Consider the following 19,988-nt stretch of genomic DNA (forward strand, 5'->3'; position numbering starts at 1 on the left):
AAAAATATCCAAACTCTTAAGTTTAGACATTATTTCACTAATTGCAGAGCTTCAGTTACAGGATGGTGAAAAAAAAATTAAGTATATGGGTGTAGGTCTGAATTCTCCAAAGCAGCTTTTCCATCATTAACTGAGATAGCTTAATCCTATGGTTTGGCTCCTTTCTTACAGCACTCCCCTTATTAGTTACTGCTTTTATTACCAAACCTCAGTGAAGAGGTCAGCATTTTGTAGGTCCTATTGAATCTTTATCCGTGCTCTTAATCTATTGCAGAATAATCAAGAGTGGTTTTGTTCTCACTCTGCTTCAATGATTTTATTCTAATCTTTCACTGATCCCTAGTTAGTGTGGTTATATTTTAAAAATCCTCTTTTATGACAATGATGATTTTTTATTCTCTTCTTTGTACCTTTCCATATTTTCTATGACATTTTTATAATCCTAGAAAAGCACATGTAGAAATAAAAATAAGTGATCTGTTACCCATCCTTTCATTTCCTGATGCTCACAGTATAGCAAAAAAATACATTAAAGTTGATTCAATGAAATTAACATTTTAGCCATGTACAGGACTATGTTGGCTTCTCTGATATAAAGATAAAAGTACCCAGTTTGCAAGGAAATCACAGCTCTCATATTGATAGTAACAAGGTATTTGATCTTAAGCAAGACATACTCAGCCTCTCTAAGCTTTAACATTGCACCTATAATTGTGGATGGTACAGGAGACAACTTCTAAGGTGACTTCCAGGTATAAAAGTCAATTCTAAATATAACTGTTTGAAAATCCATGAAGTAGGTATTGCTTTCCCCTCAAAAGTACCAAGATTCCCTTTCAAGATGCCAATTATTACAATGTAATCTCATTTATTACCAATTCTTGTTTATAAAGAGATTTTAATAAATATGAATATATCCATTAAATATCATGTCTATTTATATGATTTAATATACAATAACAATTTACTCTTTGATCAAAATAATTTTCACATCAGAATCAAAAATATTTTATATGAGAATCAAAATATTTGGATTACATTATACTTTATATCTCCATGTATTTAAAGAAGTAAAAAATGCATTATAAATCTACCATTATTGTCTAAAATATAGGAGAAAAACTGCAACAGTCAAAAAACTCTTGAGTTTTGGAATAGGTTTTGAACCACAAATTCTTAACAGGAATAGCAAAACAACTGTACAGCTTCAATACAGTGAAGAACCAAAAATTACACCCAGAACTTTGCAACTGTTAGATCTGCTAATCAAAGGAAAATGCCATCTGTTTTGCGCATACATACAATAATAAGAATAAGGAAATGAAGAATAAAAATATAAGAGAAAAATTAAAGACAACAGAAATTAGCAACAGAAAACAACCCTTAAACAGACATACATAAGGCTGCATGCCCCAAAAGCAATAAACTGTCTTACAGAGAAGAAAAGTATCCTAGAAATCAAGTTAATACAGAAGCCTCTCAGCTAAGCCTTAGCATGGTATGAGAAGGAAAAGAAGACGATTCTCAGCAACATCTTGTCCTTAAAAAGTCCCCCAAAAGGGGAGGAAACATCGTGAGAAAGTTAGGAAACATAAAACAAGGTGAGAATAAATAATAGCCAAGTACGTTCTACTTCACCTTCCACAAAAGGTTTGCAGCAAAGGTCCGTGTTGAAGGCACACCAACCCACCACAGACTTTAAAAAATCTATTTGTTGGTCTGCTTTAACGTGGGGTAGGATTGCAGGAGAAAAAAGAGGCACAGGCCAAACAAGAGAAACTAGAAAACTACCTCTGTAATACCACATGCAGAGGGAGCACAGAAGCTAAGTTTAACAGGGAAATATTCCCTGATATGGAATCTAATCTTCCTATGGTGAAAAATCAAAGGTCAGAAGAATAAAAAAAAGAATTAATCTTAAGGAAAAAATAGACATCTCCACATCATTTGAAAAGAGCAAGCATAAAGATATTAAGAGATCAATCCAATATTAAGTTCTCCTAAGGCACTTAATGAAATCCTCTGCACCTAAATCAGAATTACCTGGACTGTTCCGTATATGGGCTCGTCTGTGAAAAGATCTGTATTTGGGATCTCTGTGTTAATGCACCTGAAAGTTTCTGAACACACATACTGAAAAGATTTGTGAACAAACCATCCAACTAGCATATCTGACATTTAAACCTTGAGATCATAAACCATTAGAAAGTTACTCTATTCAAAGGTCACCAAATCATGACCTTACAAAAAAACTAAATGGCTTATTCTACTTCCTGAATAGTCTTATAACACTCAAGCACCATCAGTTGCTTTTGGCAATGCTTGCCAATTTTTATGCTGGAAGTTATGAATGAGTCAAAGACCCCGATAATTAAGCAGGGTAAGGACAGGGTTGGTTATTCTTGCTCATGTTTAATAAATGAAATAAACCACTCGAAAACTGGGTATCATTATTCTAAAGCCTTAAAATGTATCTCATTTTTAAATTATTGCTTAAGAAGCACAAGTCAATGAATAAGGAAATAAACAAAAATTTTGTTAGTTCCATGACTAGGGAATGTAATTTTAGTCAAGGTATCAGTAGTTTGGCTTGTACAGTGTTATTTTCCACTGCTGAATTACTTGTACACTTAGGTGTAAACATTTTAAAAAACATATTAGTACCTATCACTGAAATATTGAGAAACACTTTTCTTACATTCTACAAACTAGGTACAAGTGCAGCTAAGAAGTCAGTGCCTATTACCCACTGTAGTTATACAGAAGTCACAGAAAATTTTTCAAATAGTGACAAGTCAAAGGAAGCCGACAGCAACTGTGAAGAAGATTACAATTTTCTAGGGGTAAGGAAATAATTTGAGAGAAGCCTAGCACAGCCTTTGATTTATAAATTGATTTTAAAGAAGGCCTGCCAAGTTACACTGCTTAGGAGGTCATATATAATTGCATAGGTTTTGTTCAATCTTGAAAAATAAGTCAAATAACCAAAAAGCAAACATCAGAATTTTCTTTAAGAAGGTAAATTTCTGGGCCATAAGTATGACTGGTATATTTGGACCCTTGTCCTACATACCTTCATCTGTAGCATATAACAATGACAATTGGCCCAAGCTTGAGATTTCCCCAGAGAGCAAAGCCAGAGACAAGGACATGTATGGGGAAGATTTATTGGAAGTGAACTCAGGGAACGAAGAGTAGGGACTGGAAAGAGTGAAACACAGTAGGGAATGCCAAAATAAGGATGTGCTTTCAAGCTGGTTACAGTAGTCAATGGTAGCTCTGTAAGAAGCTGTAGAAAAAGTTCCTCAGAATTCCTGTACAAGAACCAGAATGCAAGAGCATTTTTTTCTGGCTTCCATGCCACTGGCTGAATTGCCCTAATGGTGATTCAGTCTCTCACACTTACAGGTGTAGATATGTATGTATGCCTTGTGGCTCCCACAAGCATCCTTGGTCTTACAGCATTAGAAAATCCCTGGGGCAAAAAGAAGTAAAGTGGCAGAACTGCGGTGAATTGTTTTGTCAACATACACCATCAAGCTGACTGAAGCAATGTGGTTGAGCAAAAAGTGTTGCAAAAATCAAAACCTCATAGAATGAGGTATCATCTCACACCAGTTAGAATGGCAATCATTAAAAAGTCAGGAAACAACAGGTGCTGGAGAATGTGGAGAAATAGGAATGCTTTTACACTGTTGGTGGGAGTGTAAACTAGTTCAACTACTGTGGAAGACAGTGTGGCAATTCCTCAAGAATCTAGAACTAGAAACACCATTTGACCCAACAATCCCATTACTGGGTATATACCCAGAGGATTATAAATCATGCTACTATAAAAACACATGCACACATATCTTTATTGAAGCATGACTCACAATAGCAAAGACTTGGAACCAACCCAAATGTCCATCAATGATAGACTGGATTAAGAAAATATGTCACATATACACCATGGAATACTATGCAGCCATAAAAATGGATGAGTACATGTCCTTTGTAGGGACATGGATGAAGCTGGAAACTATCATTCTCAGCAAACTATCGCAAGGACAGAAAACCAAACACCGCATGTTCTCACTCATAGGTGAGAACTGAACAATGAGAACACTTGGACACAGGGCAGGGAACATCACACACTGGGGCCTGTCATGGGGTGGGGGGGACGGGGGAGGGATAGCATTAGGAGAAATACCAAATGCAAATGACGAGTTAATGGGTGCAGCAAACCAACATGGCACATGTATACATATGTAACAAACCTGCACATTGTGCACATGTACCCTAAAACTTAAATAATAATAATAAAAAAAAAAGTGTTGCAAAGAAAGTGAAGTTGGAAGCAAGAATTACCTGATTTCTAGGCAAAAAAAGACAAGCAATTGACAGAAGTTCAATTCTCTAAGAGCTAAGTAAATATATTTTGAAAACTTTTTACACATGAAATAAATTTATATAAAGCTTTGATGGTAGTAAAAGTGTTATCCTTGAAAAATCTAAAACGTGTGTATACATAAAACGTCCATTTTGAGTTTTATTATTGAGCTTTGAGAGTTCTTTATATATATATATATATATATATTTTTTTTTTTTTTTTTTTTTTTTTGAGACGGAGTCTCGCTTTGTCGCCCGGGCTGGAGTGCAGTGGCAGCGATCTAGGCTCACTGCAAGCTCCGCCTCCTGGGTTCACGCCATTCTCCTGCCTCAGTCTCCCAAATAGCTGGGACTACAGGCGCCCGCCACCACGCCCGGCTAATTTTTTTTGTATTTTTAGTAGAGACGGGGTTTCACCATATTAGCCAGGATGGTCTCGATCTCCTGACCGCGTGATCTGCCCGCCTCGGCCTCCTAAAGTGCTGGGATTACAGGCGTGAGCCACCGCGCACGGCTGAGAGTTCTTTATATATTTTAAACACATCAGATATATGATTTGCAAACATTTTCTAGTCTAGCTTCTAATTCTCTTCATGTCTTTCAAAAACAGAAATTTTTAATTTTGATGAAGACCAACTTATCAATTTGTTCTTTTTTGGACCTTCCATTTGGTGTTATACTTAGAAATATCTGCCTAGCCTAGAGTTACAAACACTTTTTCCTGTGTTTCTTCTAGAAGCTTTATATTTAGGTTTTTACATTAAGTTTATAATTCATTATAAGTTAATTTTTGTATATGGATCAATGAGCTCATTTTCACTTACAGATATCTAATTGTCTCAGCACCATGTGTTGAAAGACTGTCCTTCCTCCACTAAACTATCTTTGTACCTTCGTTGAAAACAGCTGTCTGTATGTGTATAGGTCTATTTCTGAATTATCTATTCCAGTGATCTACTTGTCTACCTTTATGAAAATACTGTATTATCCTGAAAAAAGAAGATTTTTAAGTCTTGAAATCAGGTTGTGTTAGTCTTCTAATTTTGTTCTTTTTCAGAGTTATTTTAACTATCATAGGACCTTTGCAGCCTTTGCACATAAATTTTGGAATAATTCTGTTAATTTTTTTTTTTTTTTTTTTTTTTTTTTTGAGATAGGGTCTCTCTGTCACCCAGGCTGGAGTGCAGTGGCATGATCACAGCTCACTGCAACCTTGAGCTCCTGAGCTCAACTGACCCTCCCACCTCAGCCTCCTGAGTAGCTGGGGGACTACAGACACGCTGCCCCCACACCCAGCTGTTTTTTGTATTTTTTGTAGAGACGAGGTTTCACCATGTTGCCCAGATGGTCTCCAACTGCTGGGCTCAATCAATCCTCTTGTCTCGGCCTCCTAAAGTGTTGGGATTACGGGTGTGAGCCATTGCGACCAGCCATAATTTTGCCAATTGCTTAAATTAGGAAAAAAAAAAAAAAAGAGCTGTTGGGATTTTAATTGTGATTGCATTGAATCTCTAGATCAATTTGGAGAAATTTTTACTAGCCAAATTCTGAAAACAACCCACATGCCCATCAAAAGGTGGATGGCCAATATGTGGCACATCCATCAGTACTTAGCAAAAAAAGAATGAACTATATTACATGCTACAACATGGTTCAATCTCCAAGTAATTATGCCAACGAAAAAAGACTGGCATAGAAAAGTACACAGAATTATTTAAGATTCTGTAAACTGCAAACAAATCAATGGTAGCATAAAGCAGATAAGTAGTTGCCTGAGGCCCTGGGAGAAGGTTGAGAAGGACTAAAGGGAAGGACAATAATGAGGAAGGAGGTGACTGGGATGTGATGGATGTGTTCATTATCCTGATTGTGGTGACAATTTAATGGGTGTAGATATTCGTCAAAACTCAGCAAACTGTACACCTTAAATACATTCAGTATACTGTATGTCAATTATATCTCAATAAAGCTATTTAAAAAACCAGTCATTCTGATTTCTGAACAGTAATGGATCTACACAGCAGTAGATGTGTAGAAACTAACAGCTTCTCGTTAGTTTTCTCAACAATTAGGAACTTAAAAAACACAAAATAGTAACAATCCTCACAGTAAGGACAAAGAATGCAGAAGAGCTCATACACCCAACACTTAAAAGAATAAAACTGTATTACTTTTATATGTATATACAGATATATAAATGTGTATATATTGGAGAAGGGGGAAAGATATATGTGGGAACTAAGATGTTAGCTATATCCCCATAACTGTTATTAAATTATGTTGAGCTAGGAAAGCACTTAAGCAGAAAAGTATGAACACTGCCAATCTCAGGATGTAATGCTTATTATCTTTAAAAGCATTTTGTTACTTTCATAATACCTGAAGTGAAGTAATAATGTCAGTCACTTAACCAGATCTTAGAGTATAATATCTTCATCTTAAGTACTATTATTTCCAGTATCTTAATAATTTCCACAAAGTGCCAGAATGTGATCTTTTGTGCTCTGATGACACTTAAATTAATAGCATAATTTTCTGGTACTTGCAACAGTTGCTTTCCATTCTGATCTTTTTTATTCTTCCCTATAATACTTGCAGATAAATCCTCTAATAATCCTTTTTTTTTCCTTTGGGGGATTCCAAAAGTATAAATAGAGTAAGAGAATATTAAGAAATAAAGCTTTTTAAGAAATTTAATTTTAGTATTACTTGCAATATCTCCATCAGGTATCTTTAAACAGGTGATAAATCTAAATATTCAGTTCATCTGAAGTTACTTACAGGCTTCATTGATGTTTTCAACTCTTTCTACAGGTATATCTGTAACTGAATTTGTTTGGTCAAATACTGTTATCTGTCAAGCAATCCATAAAGAACATATCACCTCTTCTATATTTAAGTTTTTTGACTATAACTGATCACTGATCACTGATCATTTAAAAAATTTGCTAGTGTTTTTCATGCATGTGAAAAGGGTATCTGCCCACAGGACCAAATGAAACATAGTCACCTCATGTGTAGCCATCACAGAGTAACTGTAGCAATTCCACTTTTGAAGAGTGAAAGAAAGAAAGTTCCTCAAGCACACGCTGAAAATAAGTAGGTACTTTCAATCTTATCCTTAGCATCCTATATTGTGGACTATTCAAAAAGAGGAAAAAAAAAAAAGTTCAAGCCAATTAGTGGACCAGAAAAAAAGAAAGAGAAAAGAAAAAAGACTAGCTTTTTGTTCCAGTTAGGTTATACCCAAAAGGGTGCTACCATCCCTAAAGAAAAAAGTTAGCGGTATCTAATTTTTCATCACTCTAAAATCAGTGAAATAAAAAAAAAAGATCATAAAAACCTTTACACCAGGTAAGTTCAAAACTAATAGAAAGAATACCAGTTTGCTGCTAGCTGACAATGTTATTCTCACAGCCAGAGCCAAGGAACTAACAGTGACATCATTTAATTGATTAATACTGTCTCAGTGTCTCTACTATTTACAAACTCCAATATTTTCCAACTCTATATCTATCTAATAAATTGGTTTGGCTTCTAATATTCAACTTTTATTTTGGCACAAAAAGATGAGGGGGGAATATTTTCTAGCTCTAAGTATTAACATTTCTTAGTGATGCTAGGAGGTCATATTTGAATTAACACTTTTTGTCACTGAAGTATCTATCATTTCTGTCTTCAACCTATTGGATCTTTATTCTCCAATGGGCATGTTTTTCAGAAGTGAAGTTTTCAAACATATACACACATACATGCATGCATGCACAAGCATATAAACACCCACATATTCCAAATTAGCCCCTGGATTATAAAAAAAAAAAAATTCAAATAGACATATAGACATAGTGTATCAATTTACCAGAGTCCCTGTCAGGAACAAAACATGAGAGAAAGAATGTTAATAAATTATACTCGCATTAAAATAAATTTGCTTCACTAATATTGAAAAAACAATTTTTATCCAAAAGTATTTTAAAATATAGATCACAACATTAAAGGAGTCATTTGGAGACTGATACATGTTTTCTCTTACTTAGGACACCTGCTATATAAGAATATTTTACTGAGTTACTCCAAACCATAACATTAAGCATTAAGTTCATCGAAGTACTCACAATATATTAACCAATAAAACTGTGAAACCAAGTAGTATTTCTCTCAACATCTCTTATCTCTGTTATTTATAGTACAATGTATATGTAGTCACCTTCCACATCCATGTAGCCTGGTGAGATTGACCGTGATTTTTCATTAATCATCCCTATTTCATTTTTGAACACAGAAAATTCCTTGTTTATTGCACGTAAATAAAATGCTGTCTTTAAAGTCTTTAACGTATACATAATTCAATATATAGATAATAATTGCTGTTTGACAGATATGTGTGTATAAATCTACAAATATACAATATCATTACACATGGAGAGAGATCACTTCTTTGCCCATATTAGCTCTCACTATATTAAGAGTTCACCAATTTACAAACTGCATTAACTCTCTACATCACTTTGTACATTTGTACAGCATTTTACTATTCAAAAGGATTTTCATATACAACACCTCAATTTGTTCTCGTAAGTACTCTATGACACAGATATTATTTCTCTCTTTTTATAAATAATTTACACAAGGTCATGCACTGGTAAAGACAGAGCCAGAATTTGATCCAGACTTTTAGACTCTGTATTCTCTTTATACTATGCTACAGTGCCTGAGCAGATATGAAGCCTACTGTGAAGGTCTATAATAAAGTCATATTTATTAACATTGGCAAGTAAATCATTAATGTACCAATGAAGGCATTTGATTAAAAAAACCTGTTCCATGTAACTAGTCTCTTTGGGTCTTTAAATTCATGGGAGAGCTTTGCCATTCCACAAGTATTTCATGTGCTCAAAATGCACAGATCTCAAATCTTCTACAAAGCTTAAACCAATTTTTATAATCTTAGAAATCAACTGAAACTATAGCGATATAACATCTTCTTTAATCTGGCAAGTAAGTGAGATTCAAAGTCATATATCCATCCCACTGCCCATGAAACACATTTACTTAAGAAATACCATTGGTATTTTAGTATATGGAGGTTGAATGAGTTATAACAACTTAGAAAACTAAAGAAATGGAAAAGTTTTTAAAAAGTGACCTCTAGGAATAATAAAAACCAGGGTGACAAAGGAAAATTAATCACAGTTAACCACATTACATTAGATATAAGTAACCACATTACTTACATCTACATAGGATACAAATATCTTCATAATAATGTAAACACTGAATATTATTATCCAAATTACAATATAGTTATTTGGGGAAAGCAGGAAGGTAGGACGGAGTGAGGGTAGGTAGAGAAAACAACAAACTCCTCATTATCTACAGTGGAATTTAGTAGATAATGCCTAAAACAAAAAGTAGTATAAATACAAAAGCATGAAACGACAAATTAACTACTGAAAGAAGCAGCTAACAGCCAAAAGTGTTTGTCCCTGGAGAAACAGGTGAGATGGAGGCTATGCTGCTTTTTCTAAAAAGAAAACAAAAACAACAACAAAAAAAACCTTGCAAACTTAACTTCTGAAGCTATGTTCACATTTGATCAAAATAAAACATTTAAATTAATAGCTTGCCCGCATTCTGATGATCAACTAAAAAATACAATTAAAAAGATTGCATTAAAAATAACAAAAATTTTAAAATACTAGAAAAAATTCAACAAAAATATGTAACATGTAGATTAAGAAATCATTGCTACGTTACTGAAGGACCTAAGTAAATGTAGAGATAATGTTTTTCTAGATTTTGGCCATATTAATTTTTAATTTGCTGGATAAACGTAAACCCAATTGTAACTAAAACCCAAGTAATTCTAAGAATTATCTGGAATAACAAATGCACAGTATTATCAATGATATTTTTAAAAGGAAACTTTGTTAAGTGACAAGCATAGTTTCAAAACAATTATACAATGATGCCTCAATACTACTGCCTAAATAAAAGCATTAATGGTAACTTTACATTTTAATTTTAGTTGCTTGTATTTTTCCTCTTTCTCTTCTTTTTTAGAATCAATACAGGCTGCTTTTAAAATAAATAATTAGCTATCAAGAAAGAAAAATAAAAGAAAGGCAGCTGATAGGTGACTAAGTCTATAGGTCAAATGACTCCTATGCTGATACTTTTTCTACCATATCACATAATCTCAATAATAAATTTTGTTTTGATCCCTTTGATGTCTTTTTAGCCATACCACTGTGGCAACAGTAAGACTGCCAAGAAAGAAAAAGCATATGAAATTAACCAATTTAAGAGTGAATAAAATTCCACTACTATAAGTCCTCCAACAAAAACAGCAGAGGTACAACTACTGCACAAAGTGTTTAATAAATGTTAACATCCATTCATCATAAAAATTTAGCAAATGAGGAATAAAAGGAAATTTTCTTAATCTTAAAAAAACAAAACAAAACAAAACAAAAAAAACAGCAGAGGTAAAAATGGAAAGAAAAAAAATCCAGTTGGTCAAAAGAACTTCCACAGGATCATTAGGGTGAAAAACTGGAGGATTTGCCCCAACATTGTGTTTGTTTTAAACCCGATTTACTTTTCTTTATATATCCATGAAAGAAAAAAGGTTCACCATTTCCATATACAGTACATATGAACTGAGGCAAAGGGCAGTTATGTGACTTGTCTGAACTAATACAATTAAATTAATGGCTGAACTGTAAACACAACTTAGAATACTCAACTGCTAGTATACTGCTCTAACTAATGGATCATGCTCCCTGCTATGTAATAGGACTGCTTCCTTTAATTACAAATTCTTCATTCACCATCAGATTATCAGCCAGAGGCTTTATCATTAGTTTTGCTCTTCTTGCATTCATGGCATTACTCCAAGAATATAAGATTTCCATGATAAAAAATATAAAGACCACTATTCACTACACCACACTGAACCTGAGGATTCCAACCGCCCATGGCAAGAATACTTCACCAAGCCTGCACTTAGTGGCACACTTAAAGGCAAAATCGCAATTTTAACATCCATTTTTGCTTGATCAGTGACCTGGACAAAAGGAATTTCATTTTTTTATAATCATAATATCAGTGCACTTAAAATCTGATATTAGGGCATTCTATAGTCTCAGTCAAGAGTATTTACACATCTGACCAGTATGTAAAATTCTAAAACAATTATTAAATATATATTTTGAAGCATTTGTGATGTTAGGAAGTAGAATAAAATTATGAGATGTTCTCATCGTCTATGCTAAAATCTATAAAAGATTAACTGAGCAAACAAAGTAAATATCTAGAAAGAGGTGCTTAGACACTTGTCTTTGAGAAGCACTTTGTGTTTCTTTGGCACGTATCATGGCAGCAATAGTAGCAGCAGCCTTGCCCTTGGTGCTGATTTCTTACTACTATAAATGTCTCCTCTGAGCCAGAATACACTGGCTGTTGCTGATCATGCTGTGAGACACCTGCACTGGCTACTAGGCTTGTCATGACGCACAAAACCCTACCATCTTCAGCTTGACATTGTGCAAGTTATAATTATTCATCCAAATGAATATGTCAGAGCAGCAGCAGCAGACCTCTCATCAGAGCAAAAGAAAAATACATCAAAACATTATCAACCCAGCAGGAAGACAGGGACCATAAGGAAAATTACCCATTTTTAATATGGATGCCACAAAGCCATGTCTATTATATTACAAAAAAAAAAAAGAAAAATAAAGATCTTCCAAGTTTAAAGTCCAGAAACACTGACTCCAAAGAGGGAATACACAAAAGCAGAAAGGGATTTTTAAAAAATCAATTATCTGAAATCTGTTTACCATATCTTAAATCTAACTCTGCTATTAAACGGTAACATTTATATTGCTTAAGAGAAACAACTGTTAAAAAATTGTTTTAAAAAAACTCCCACAAGCAGAACTGTTTTCAGCCAGCCAATTAAAAAAGATCACACATAACAAAGAAGTCTCACATTTCTTCTCATTTTCAAAACATAAACTACCAACACTCTTATCATGTCTAAAAGACTCAGAGTTCACACTGCTGGTACCATCCAAAGTCCTTATGATATACAGCCGGAATCTTATAGGTAAATGATATGTATTTTAAACTTTCTAAATATTAATGGCATGTGTAAAAGAAAAACTGTGAAATCAGCCCCCAACCCGCACAAAAGAAGAAGACACATTCAAATTGCATAAGCATATAGAAAATAGGTGCTATCTCATACTTAAATACTTAAATAGTAAAAATAACTTTCTGAACTATAGCAGAATATCTTTTCAGAAAAATATATGAAAGATTTTATTTGAAACACAACAGAAACCACAAGAGAAGGATGTGACCAGACTGAAAGTTAAACTCTGTATGACAAAATGTATACAAAGTTAAAAGACATGCCACAGAGATATTTATATCCCATTTAACTAACAAAAAATTATATCAAAATATAGATAAAATGTTTATAATAAAAGGAAAAAAATATAGGCTAAGGCTACGGACACAACAATAACTATAAACTTATAAGAAGGTCAGACTAAGATGAGACTAAAGCTTGGAAAGAATATGCATTGCTGAATGGGAATATAAACTTATACAACCAATTAGGGAAGGCAATTTGTCAATATTGCGTAACCCCAAAGAGGCACATAGCCTGAAATCCAGCATTTTCACTTCTAGGAAAAACCCATACTAAAAGTCTCATACATGTGCACAAGGAAACATGGAAGGATGTTCACTGCAGCACTGTTTGTCAGAATTTGTGAATAACCTTATCAGTAGTGCTACAGATAAATCAAGCTGCTGATTAACATAATGGAATAATATAAAGTATTTAAAATAAATATAGTAGACAGATTATGGATAAATCACTGAAATTATATAATGTTAAAAAAAGAGACTGCAAATATGGCATAAACAAATATGGCAAAAAAGTATGCATGGATGGCCTATATACCAATTTTGGGTAAACAGTTACTATTTAAAGGGAGAGAAGCAAAGAAAGGAAAGATTGGGAGGAGGGACAGAAAAGGGGGTCAGGTCTTAGCATTCTTAAAACATTTTATTTTTGAGAGAAAGAGAAATATAGATGTATCCGAACCAAAAGTGACAAAATATTAACATTTGTCAAATCTGAGTTGTGATAAAAGGCTGTTTTAATTTATCTGTATTTTGCTAAGAATTTCAGTATATTCCACAAATTAAGAATTTATAACACTCATTACTACTAATTCTACATTTTCTTAGAGTTACTACAAAACAGAAAACTTGTATGACCCAATTAAACCTGAAACTTAAATTTGAATTAATATTAATATTTATTCCATGCTTATATGAATAAGGCACTAAGCATGTGGATATAAAATTTAAAAGAAATTGCCTTCAAAGACTTTCCAGTCTAGTAGAGAGTCACAAACTAATTTTTTTAAATAACAAAATAAAGTAAGTACTAAACAATCTTTTCATGGTATTGCAAACTTTTCCACAGATACATGCCTGGGGAAACTTCTAGAATTATCTACATCTAAAACACAAAGAAACTCATAAACAGTGTATTTTTCAACCTTGGAATTGTGATAAATATTAAAGTATAATTTAGAAATAACACCTGGAAAGAGTAACACAACCTAGCTATGATATTTTCTCATGATCTCACTTAAAAAATCAAGATTAAACTTCCAGAGCCAAATAGAAAATGTGTATTTTAAAAAAAGGGACATGGGTTTCATGAAATTTTTTTAAAGTAAAAAAAGAAAGCTATAAAATCTATGCATAATTCCAATTATTTAATAGAAAAAAAAATCAACATAGTATTTTACTTATTGCATACATCAAAATACCAAAAGCAAATTACAGGCTCTCTCTTCTCTATTTTGCTATGTTTTCTCAACTTCCATTGTGGGGAGATTCGGTCTTTAAAAAAAAACCAAAAAAAGAATATGAGAAAAATAATTTTTGGATAAATACAATATATAATTAAAATGGCATTTTGGCCTTGACAAGACTATTTAAATCCTATTAGGCTTTTTATTTTTCACTAATTTCTTATATATTTACTTTACTCATGTATTTATGTTTTAAAATACAAGCAGAATTTTTTATTTAAATCTAACCAAAATTTTATAGCCAAAATGAGTAGCCTCCATTTACAGAATATTTGTAAAATGTCACTAGAAATGTTTTTTCTCTTTGCCTAAGAATAAAAATGTTCTCTCCATTTTGCTATCAACTGCCACAATTTACTTGGTGAAAGAACTATGCCCTAACTAATCACATCGTGCCACATCCTTAAAAATCACACACATGAAACGGTGATAGTACTACTAATAATCATACCACCTTGTATCTATGTTATAGTTTACAATGCACTTCTAAAAAACATTATCTTGCTAATATCATCAATGTACTGCGAAATTCAACTGACAGAAGCAGGAGAATCTTCTGTATTCTTTACTCAAAATATTGAACGTTCTAAAGCACAAAATAAAAGAATATAATCAAAGTTCAAAAATGAACTAAGGACAAATACTTTAAAACAATAAAAATGGAGTAGAAATGGCAAGGTTTATGTTTTCAGTCATAATTCATTCTCCTCTGAAAAGGATTCTCTGATATTATGTAATCAATGTCAAAAGTTTTAGCAATATAAAAAATTTCACTCAACTTTTCAGTTACCATTCACTGCTTTCTACAGAGTTCTTTGGAATTTAAATTTAAAGAAAAATGTCTGTCAAAAGTGCTTCTGCATGTTTACTGAAAATGAAGCATAAATATCTACAGGCTGGATGGTGTGTGTGTGTGTGTGGGTGTGTGTGTGTGGGTGTGTGTATTTATGCGTGGGTGTGGGTGTGAGTGGGTGTGTTTGTGTGTGCATGTAGAGAGGGAGAAAGAAAATGGACATTAACTGTAAGGAAATATAAAAGAAGCATTATAGAAGGTGTGTTTATAAATAAATGCTTAAGGAAACTGAAAAAAAAAAAGATTACTTCATAACCTATAATGACTACCTGAGTAAAAACAGTTACAGTTGGCCCTACCCACGGATTCCACATGTGCAGATTCAACCAACTGCAGACAGAAAATATTCAAAAATAAATAAATAACAAAACTATTTAAAAATACAGTATAACAACTACTTACATGGCATATGCATTGTATTAGGTATTATAATCTAGAGATAACTTAAAAGTATAGAGAAGAGTGTGCACAGGCTATAAACAAAGTCCCATTTTATATAAGAGATTTGGGTATCCATGGATTTTGGTATTTACAGAGGGCCCAAGAAATAATCCCCCCATGGATACTCTGGGACAACTGTACTTTTTAATTACTTAAAACAAATTTAAGAATTTACCTGAGGAGAATTTACCTGAGGTGTCCAGGAAGCACAAAATGGAACAGGAAAATCCACAAAATAATCTGGTGATTCTGCAGGATACTATTAAAAAAGCATAAAATTAGACCATTTTTGCTTCTGTGTGTTAACATCACATGAGGTATTTTAGAAAAACTGGATATATTAGGGGCCGGGCACGGTGGCTCACGCCTGTAATCCCAGCATGTTGGGAGGCCGAGGCGGGTGGATCACAAGGTCAGGAGATTGAGATCATCCTGGCTAATACGGTGAAACCCCGCCTCTACGAAAAAATACAAAAAATTAGCCGGGCATTGTGGTGGGCGCCTGTAGTCCCAGCTACTTGGGAGGCTGAGGCAGGAGAATGGCGTGAACCTGGCAGGCAGAGATGGCAGTGAGCCGAGATCGCGCCACTGCACTCCAGCCTGGGTGACAGAGCGAGACTCTGTCTCAAAAAAAAAAAAAAAAAAAAAAAAAAAAAGAAAAACTAGATATATTGGGGGAAAACATATTATTATAACTGCAAATGTATTACATATAAATATTTTTGCTCCACTTTCATAGTGATGTGAAGAGCTTAATTATAGTCAACCTACGGAGGTGCAAGTTTGGTGATTTGGAAGTGCCAAGGCAATTGGTGTTGAGTAAAAGGTCACGAATTAAGTCAGTGTTGGGTCAGCTGCTGAAGTTATAATTTCAGGAATGAACCAAACTGGATCTCTGTTTACCTTTAAAATAAGAGGTCAAATTAGTTGATATTTAATTTTCTTCTAGTCCTAAATTTAATTTCAAATAGCATCAGTCTCTATTTATATAGGCAGTATCAGTTAAAGGAATTAAGAAATACACAAAAATGAATACATATAGCTGTCAATTTAAAAAATTATTTTCCATATTAAAGATATTAATTTTAGCAAGAAGATAAATAAAAAGAATGAAATATCTTGTGGCTTATTAAGAAAAAATAAAAGAGTTTTTAGCAAGAAAAACCTTTGAAAGATTGCTAAATACAAAATTATTCCTTCAACTAGTCATAAAAAAAGTGGCAGTCATGAGGACAAACCAAGTTTTTAAGTTAACAAAGGCAAAAGATAAAATGTCTTAAAATCAATTTCCTTATTAGAGAATCATACTTAATGATTTCTCTATAATCCAATTCTGATTCTTCAAAGTCACATGTAATTAAAAATACCCACTTCTTTCCATTAAAAAGCTAAATGTACTGAAAGAAAATCAGTTTTAGGAAAACTTTCATTTGACAAAATATTTAAAAGAAGTTTCAGGCTTTCACTTTTTTCAGCCTCTTATTTTTCAGTACTCTGCTGGGTAAGTAAAAGGGAACAAAAAAATCACTATAGTATTTAACAAACATTTGAAATCAACACTTTCAAAAAAATTAACATTTAGCTGCAATAATAAGTTGGCTAAAAAGACTTACTATCAATATACACTCTGACTAATGGTATCTGGCTATGTAGAACTAATTAACACAAAGGCAAATATGTAAGAAATCATATAAAAATATTCCAGTGGTCTACTTCTGGAAAAAAAAAAAAGATCATGCTGAAATTAAAAGAGGAAGTCCTATTTCAGACAAAAATATCAGATGATGTGCTTCAGAGTATCATTGCTGTAATCACTGGAAAAACAATTTGTATACCATATTTTAAAATCGTGATTATCTCAAAGTAAATGTAGACAGAGACCTCAGCTTTCTTTGGTTCCAGCTCTGCTAACTAACTTGTTTGATCTTGAACAAGTCATTTAATTTCTCTGGCTGTTTCACATGTAAAAATGACAAAACTCAACTGAAAGTGTTACAAAAATCTCTGTTCCCTCTAAAATGTCAGAATTCTTTAAAGATAATAATGTGCACTTGAAACCTCTATGGGTCAAAAATGGACAATTTAGTTCATTTTGAGTTGCTGCTATTTATCTTGGTGATGCTGACAATGAACAGTATCAACTCTCTAACTTCAATGAATCATCAATCTAGATAAAATAAGACATTAATGAAATGTTTACTGTATTTGGAGTAGATAAACAAAGTAAAGTATCTGTGGTCCCTACATTAAGTACATACATAGCTCATTATGCTAAAACAGAGTAAGATACTACATTCAAGTAGGATTCAGTATAGTAAATGGTATCAATGTACTGATATGGAAAGAGATCCACAAATAGTTAAACAAAAAAACAAGTTAGAGTAAATATATGATCCTACATAAATAAATGAGTCCAGTATGTAGTTTCTGAGATAATGACATCTTTCAAATATATTTTTATATTTGCAATACAATATGTATACAATAAATTAGACTGATCTTTACGCAAGTGGCTTTACTTCATATCTGAGTTAAGTGAACATTTGCAATATGTGTTAATTACATTCATGTGCAAAATCAATTTTGTTTATATAACAAACTTCACATAATAGTACAGAGCTTAAAAAGAACATTTATATAAGTCTGGATGATTTATCATAAATATTAAAATATAAACTAGCATACTAGATATTCATTTTCAGAATAGCTTCTGAATTATAATAGTATTAACTACAATGTAGATGACTAAATACAACATAACAAAGTAACTTGATCAAAATTAAGATACTTTTCAGTAGTAAGTTGTATAGGTATATATAAAACCACTGGCAACTAATTGTCAAAACTTTTCCTTTCAAAAGTAATTTACAACAACAAAAGCTCCACATCATATAGGAATATTAACTGAAAGGTAAGTATAGTATTCAATTATTTTCAAGTAAAACATAGTTCTCCAAATCTCATTTGCAGAAAATCCAATCAGTAACTAAAAAAAAAAAAAGATTACATAATATTAAGTATATATTTTTATCACACAGTATTTTTTAGACTCTATAATACTAATATATTCTAAGACAAATTTTAACCAAGTCTGTTCTGTGATTGGACTACCTATCCAATCACAGAACTGTAAGGCTGATCCCCAAGTAAATACATACACATTGTAGCAGAGAAAGAGTGCCCACCCTCTGATACATATTTGTAATTTGTTTTTCAAGTAGTACTGATCTTGACCAAAGCTGAGAAAGCCCTGGGCTACTTCTTTTGTAAAGCAAAGGTAATTCAGTACCGAATGTACTGTAAGTATTACATAAAAATATACCTATAAAGACCACAAAATTTATCTGGTTTACTTCTACTTATTTTTTATTTACATATTTACTTTTAATAAAGGACATCTAGTCAAAATAGGTATTTGTTTTCTTTGTGAGTTTCTTGGAGATCATGAGGGGAAGTGGTAGAATTGGGAGAGTATGTATTCCGGAATAAATAAAACAAATGCATTTATTTACTGTATATTTAAAAAATCAAGTAATAGAAATAAAGGTTTGTGTATTTATGAAAAAAGCCTACTTTGAGGTATGTTATTAATAAAAAAAAATTCAGCATTCCACTTAAAACTTAGTTTGGATTAAGATTTTGCATAATATACTCTTAACATACAGTTAACATTTCAGCTATTAGTGTAGTTGACTGACAATCCCAGGCCCAATTTCTTTTTTTTTTCCCTAAAATTTTTGTTTCCTAAAATATTTTTCAGTTAATATTCCTATATGTGGAGTTTTTGTTGTTGTAAATTACTTTTGAAAGTAAAAGTTTTGACGATTAGTTGCTGGTGGTTTTATATATACCTATACCTTTTTCCTAAAAAAAAAAAAAAAAGATGTCCTGGTTTTCTTCAAATTCTCATGTTTCCCCAGGGATTACTAGGTAAATGACTAATATGCTGAACTTGTTTATTCTACTTATTTGTCCAAATTCACAATCTAGAACTAACTTTTTTTTCCTAAAAAAAAAATTATCACATCTCAAAGACAGCTGTGGTGTATATATAAAAGCTAAACTAAATTGAGAAATAAAGATTCTAATAAATCATACCAACATAAGATTCAGTGACATGCTTTTTTCCAAAACAGTTTTTTTTTTTTCTTTTTTTGCCACATTCCTTCCCAGCTTAAATAAAGCTTTCTCTTCTCTTTTGCGAGAGTATCCATAAAAGTGCTTCTTAACTATAGATGCTGCAAAACTGACCCTGGAAAACATTCTCCAGAGAAATACTAAAAGCATCATCTTATCTACCTTGAAAAAGTATAGAAAAAAGCAGACAAAATGGACCACATTAAATTGTCACATCCTCACTCTGAATACTACCAATAAATGAACTAAATGTCATCAACTTGGATTAAAATCTTGTA

General features: G+C 32.6%; 1 protein-coding gene across 2 annotated transcripts in view; it reads right to left on the reverse strand.

Moving 5' to 3' along the window:
- Positions 1-19,988, reverse strand: part of FANCL (FA complementation group L) — a 76,617-nt gene that overhangs the window by 19,155 nt on the left and 37,474 nt on the right. For both annotated transcript variants that reach the window (XR_004033253.1, XM_030827032.1), the window contains exon 7: positions 15,764-15,832. Coding sequence is in view for 1 of the 2 variants with exons in the window: in XM_030827032.1 (XP_030682892.1) it covers positions 15,764-15,832 (69 nt within the window). In the remaining variant the exon portion in view is untranslated. The remainder of the gene's footprint in view (positions 1-15,763; positions 15,833-19,988) is intronic.

Source organism: Nomascus leucogenys, chromosome 14 (assembly GCF_006542625.1).
Source record: "Nomascus leucogenys isolate Asia chromosome 14, Asia_NLE_v1, whole genome shotgun sequence".
Taxonomy (NCBI): Eukaryota; Metazoa; Chordata; class Mammalia; order Primates; family Hylobatidae; genus Nomascus; species Nomascus leucogenys.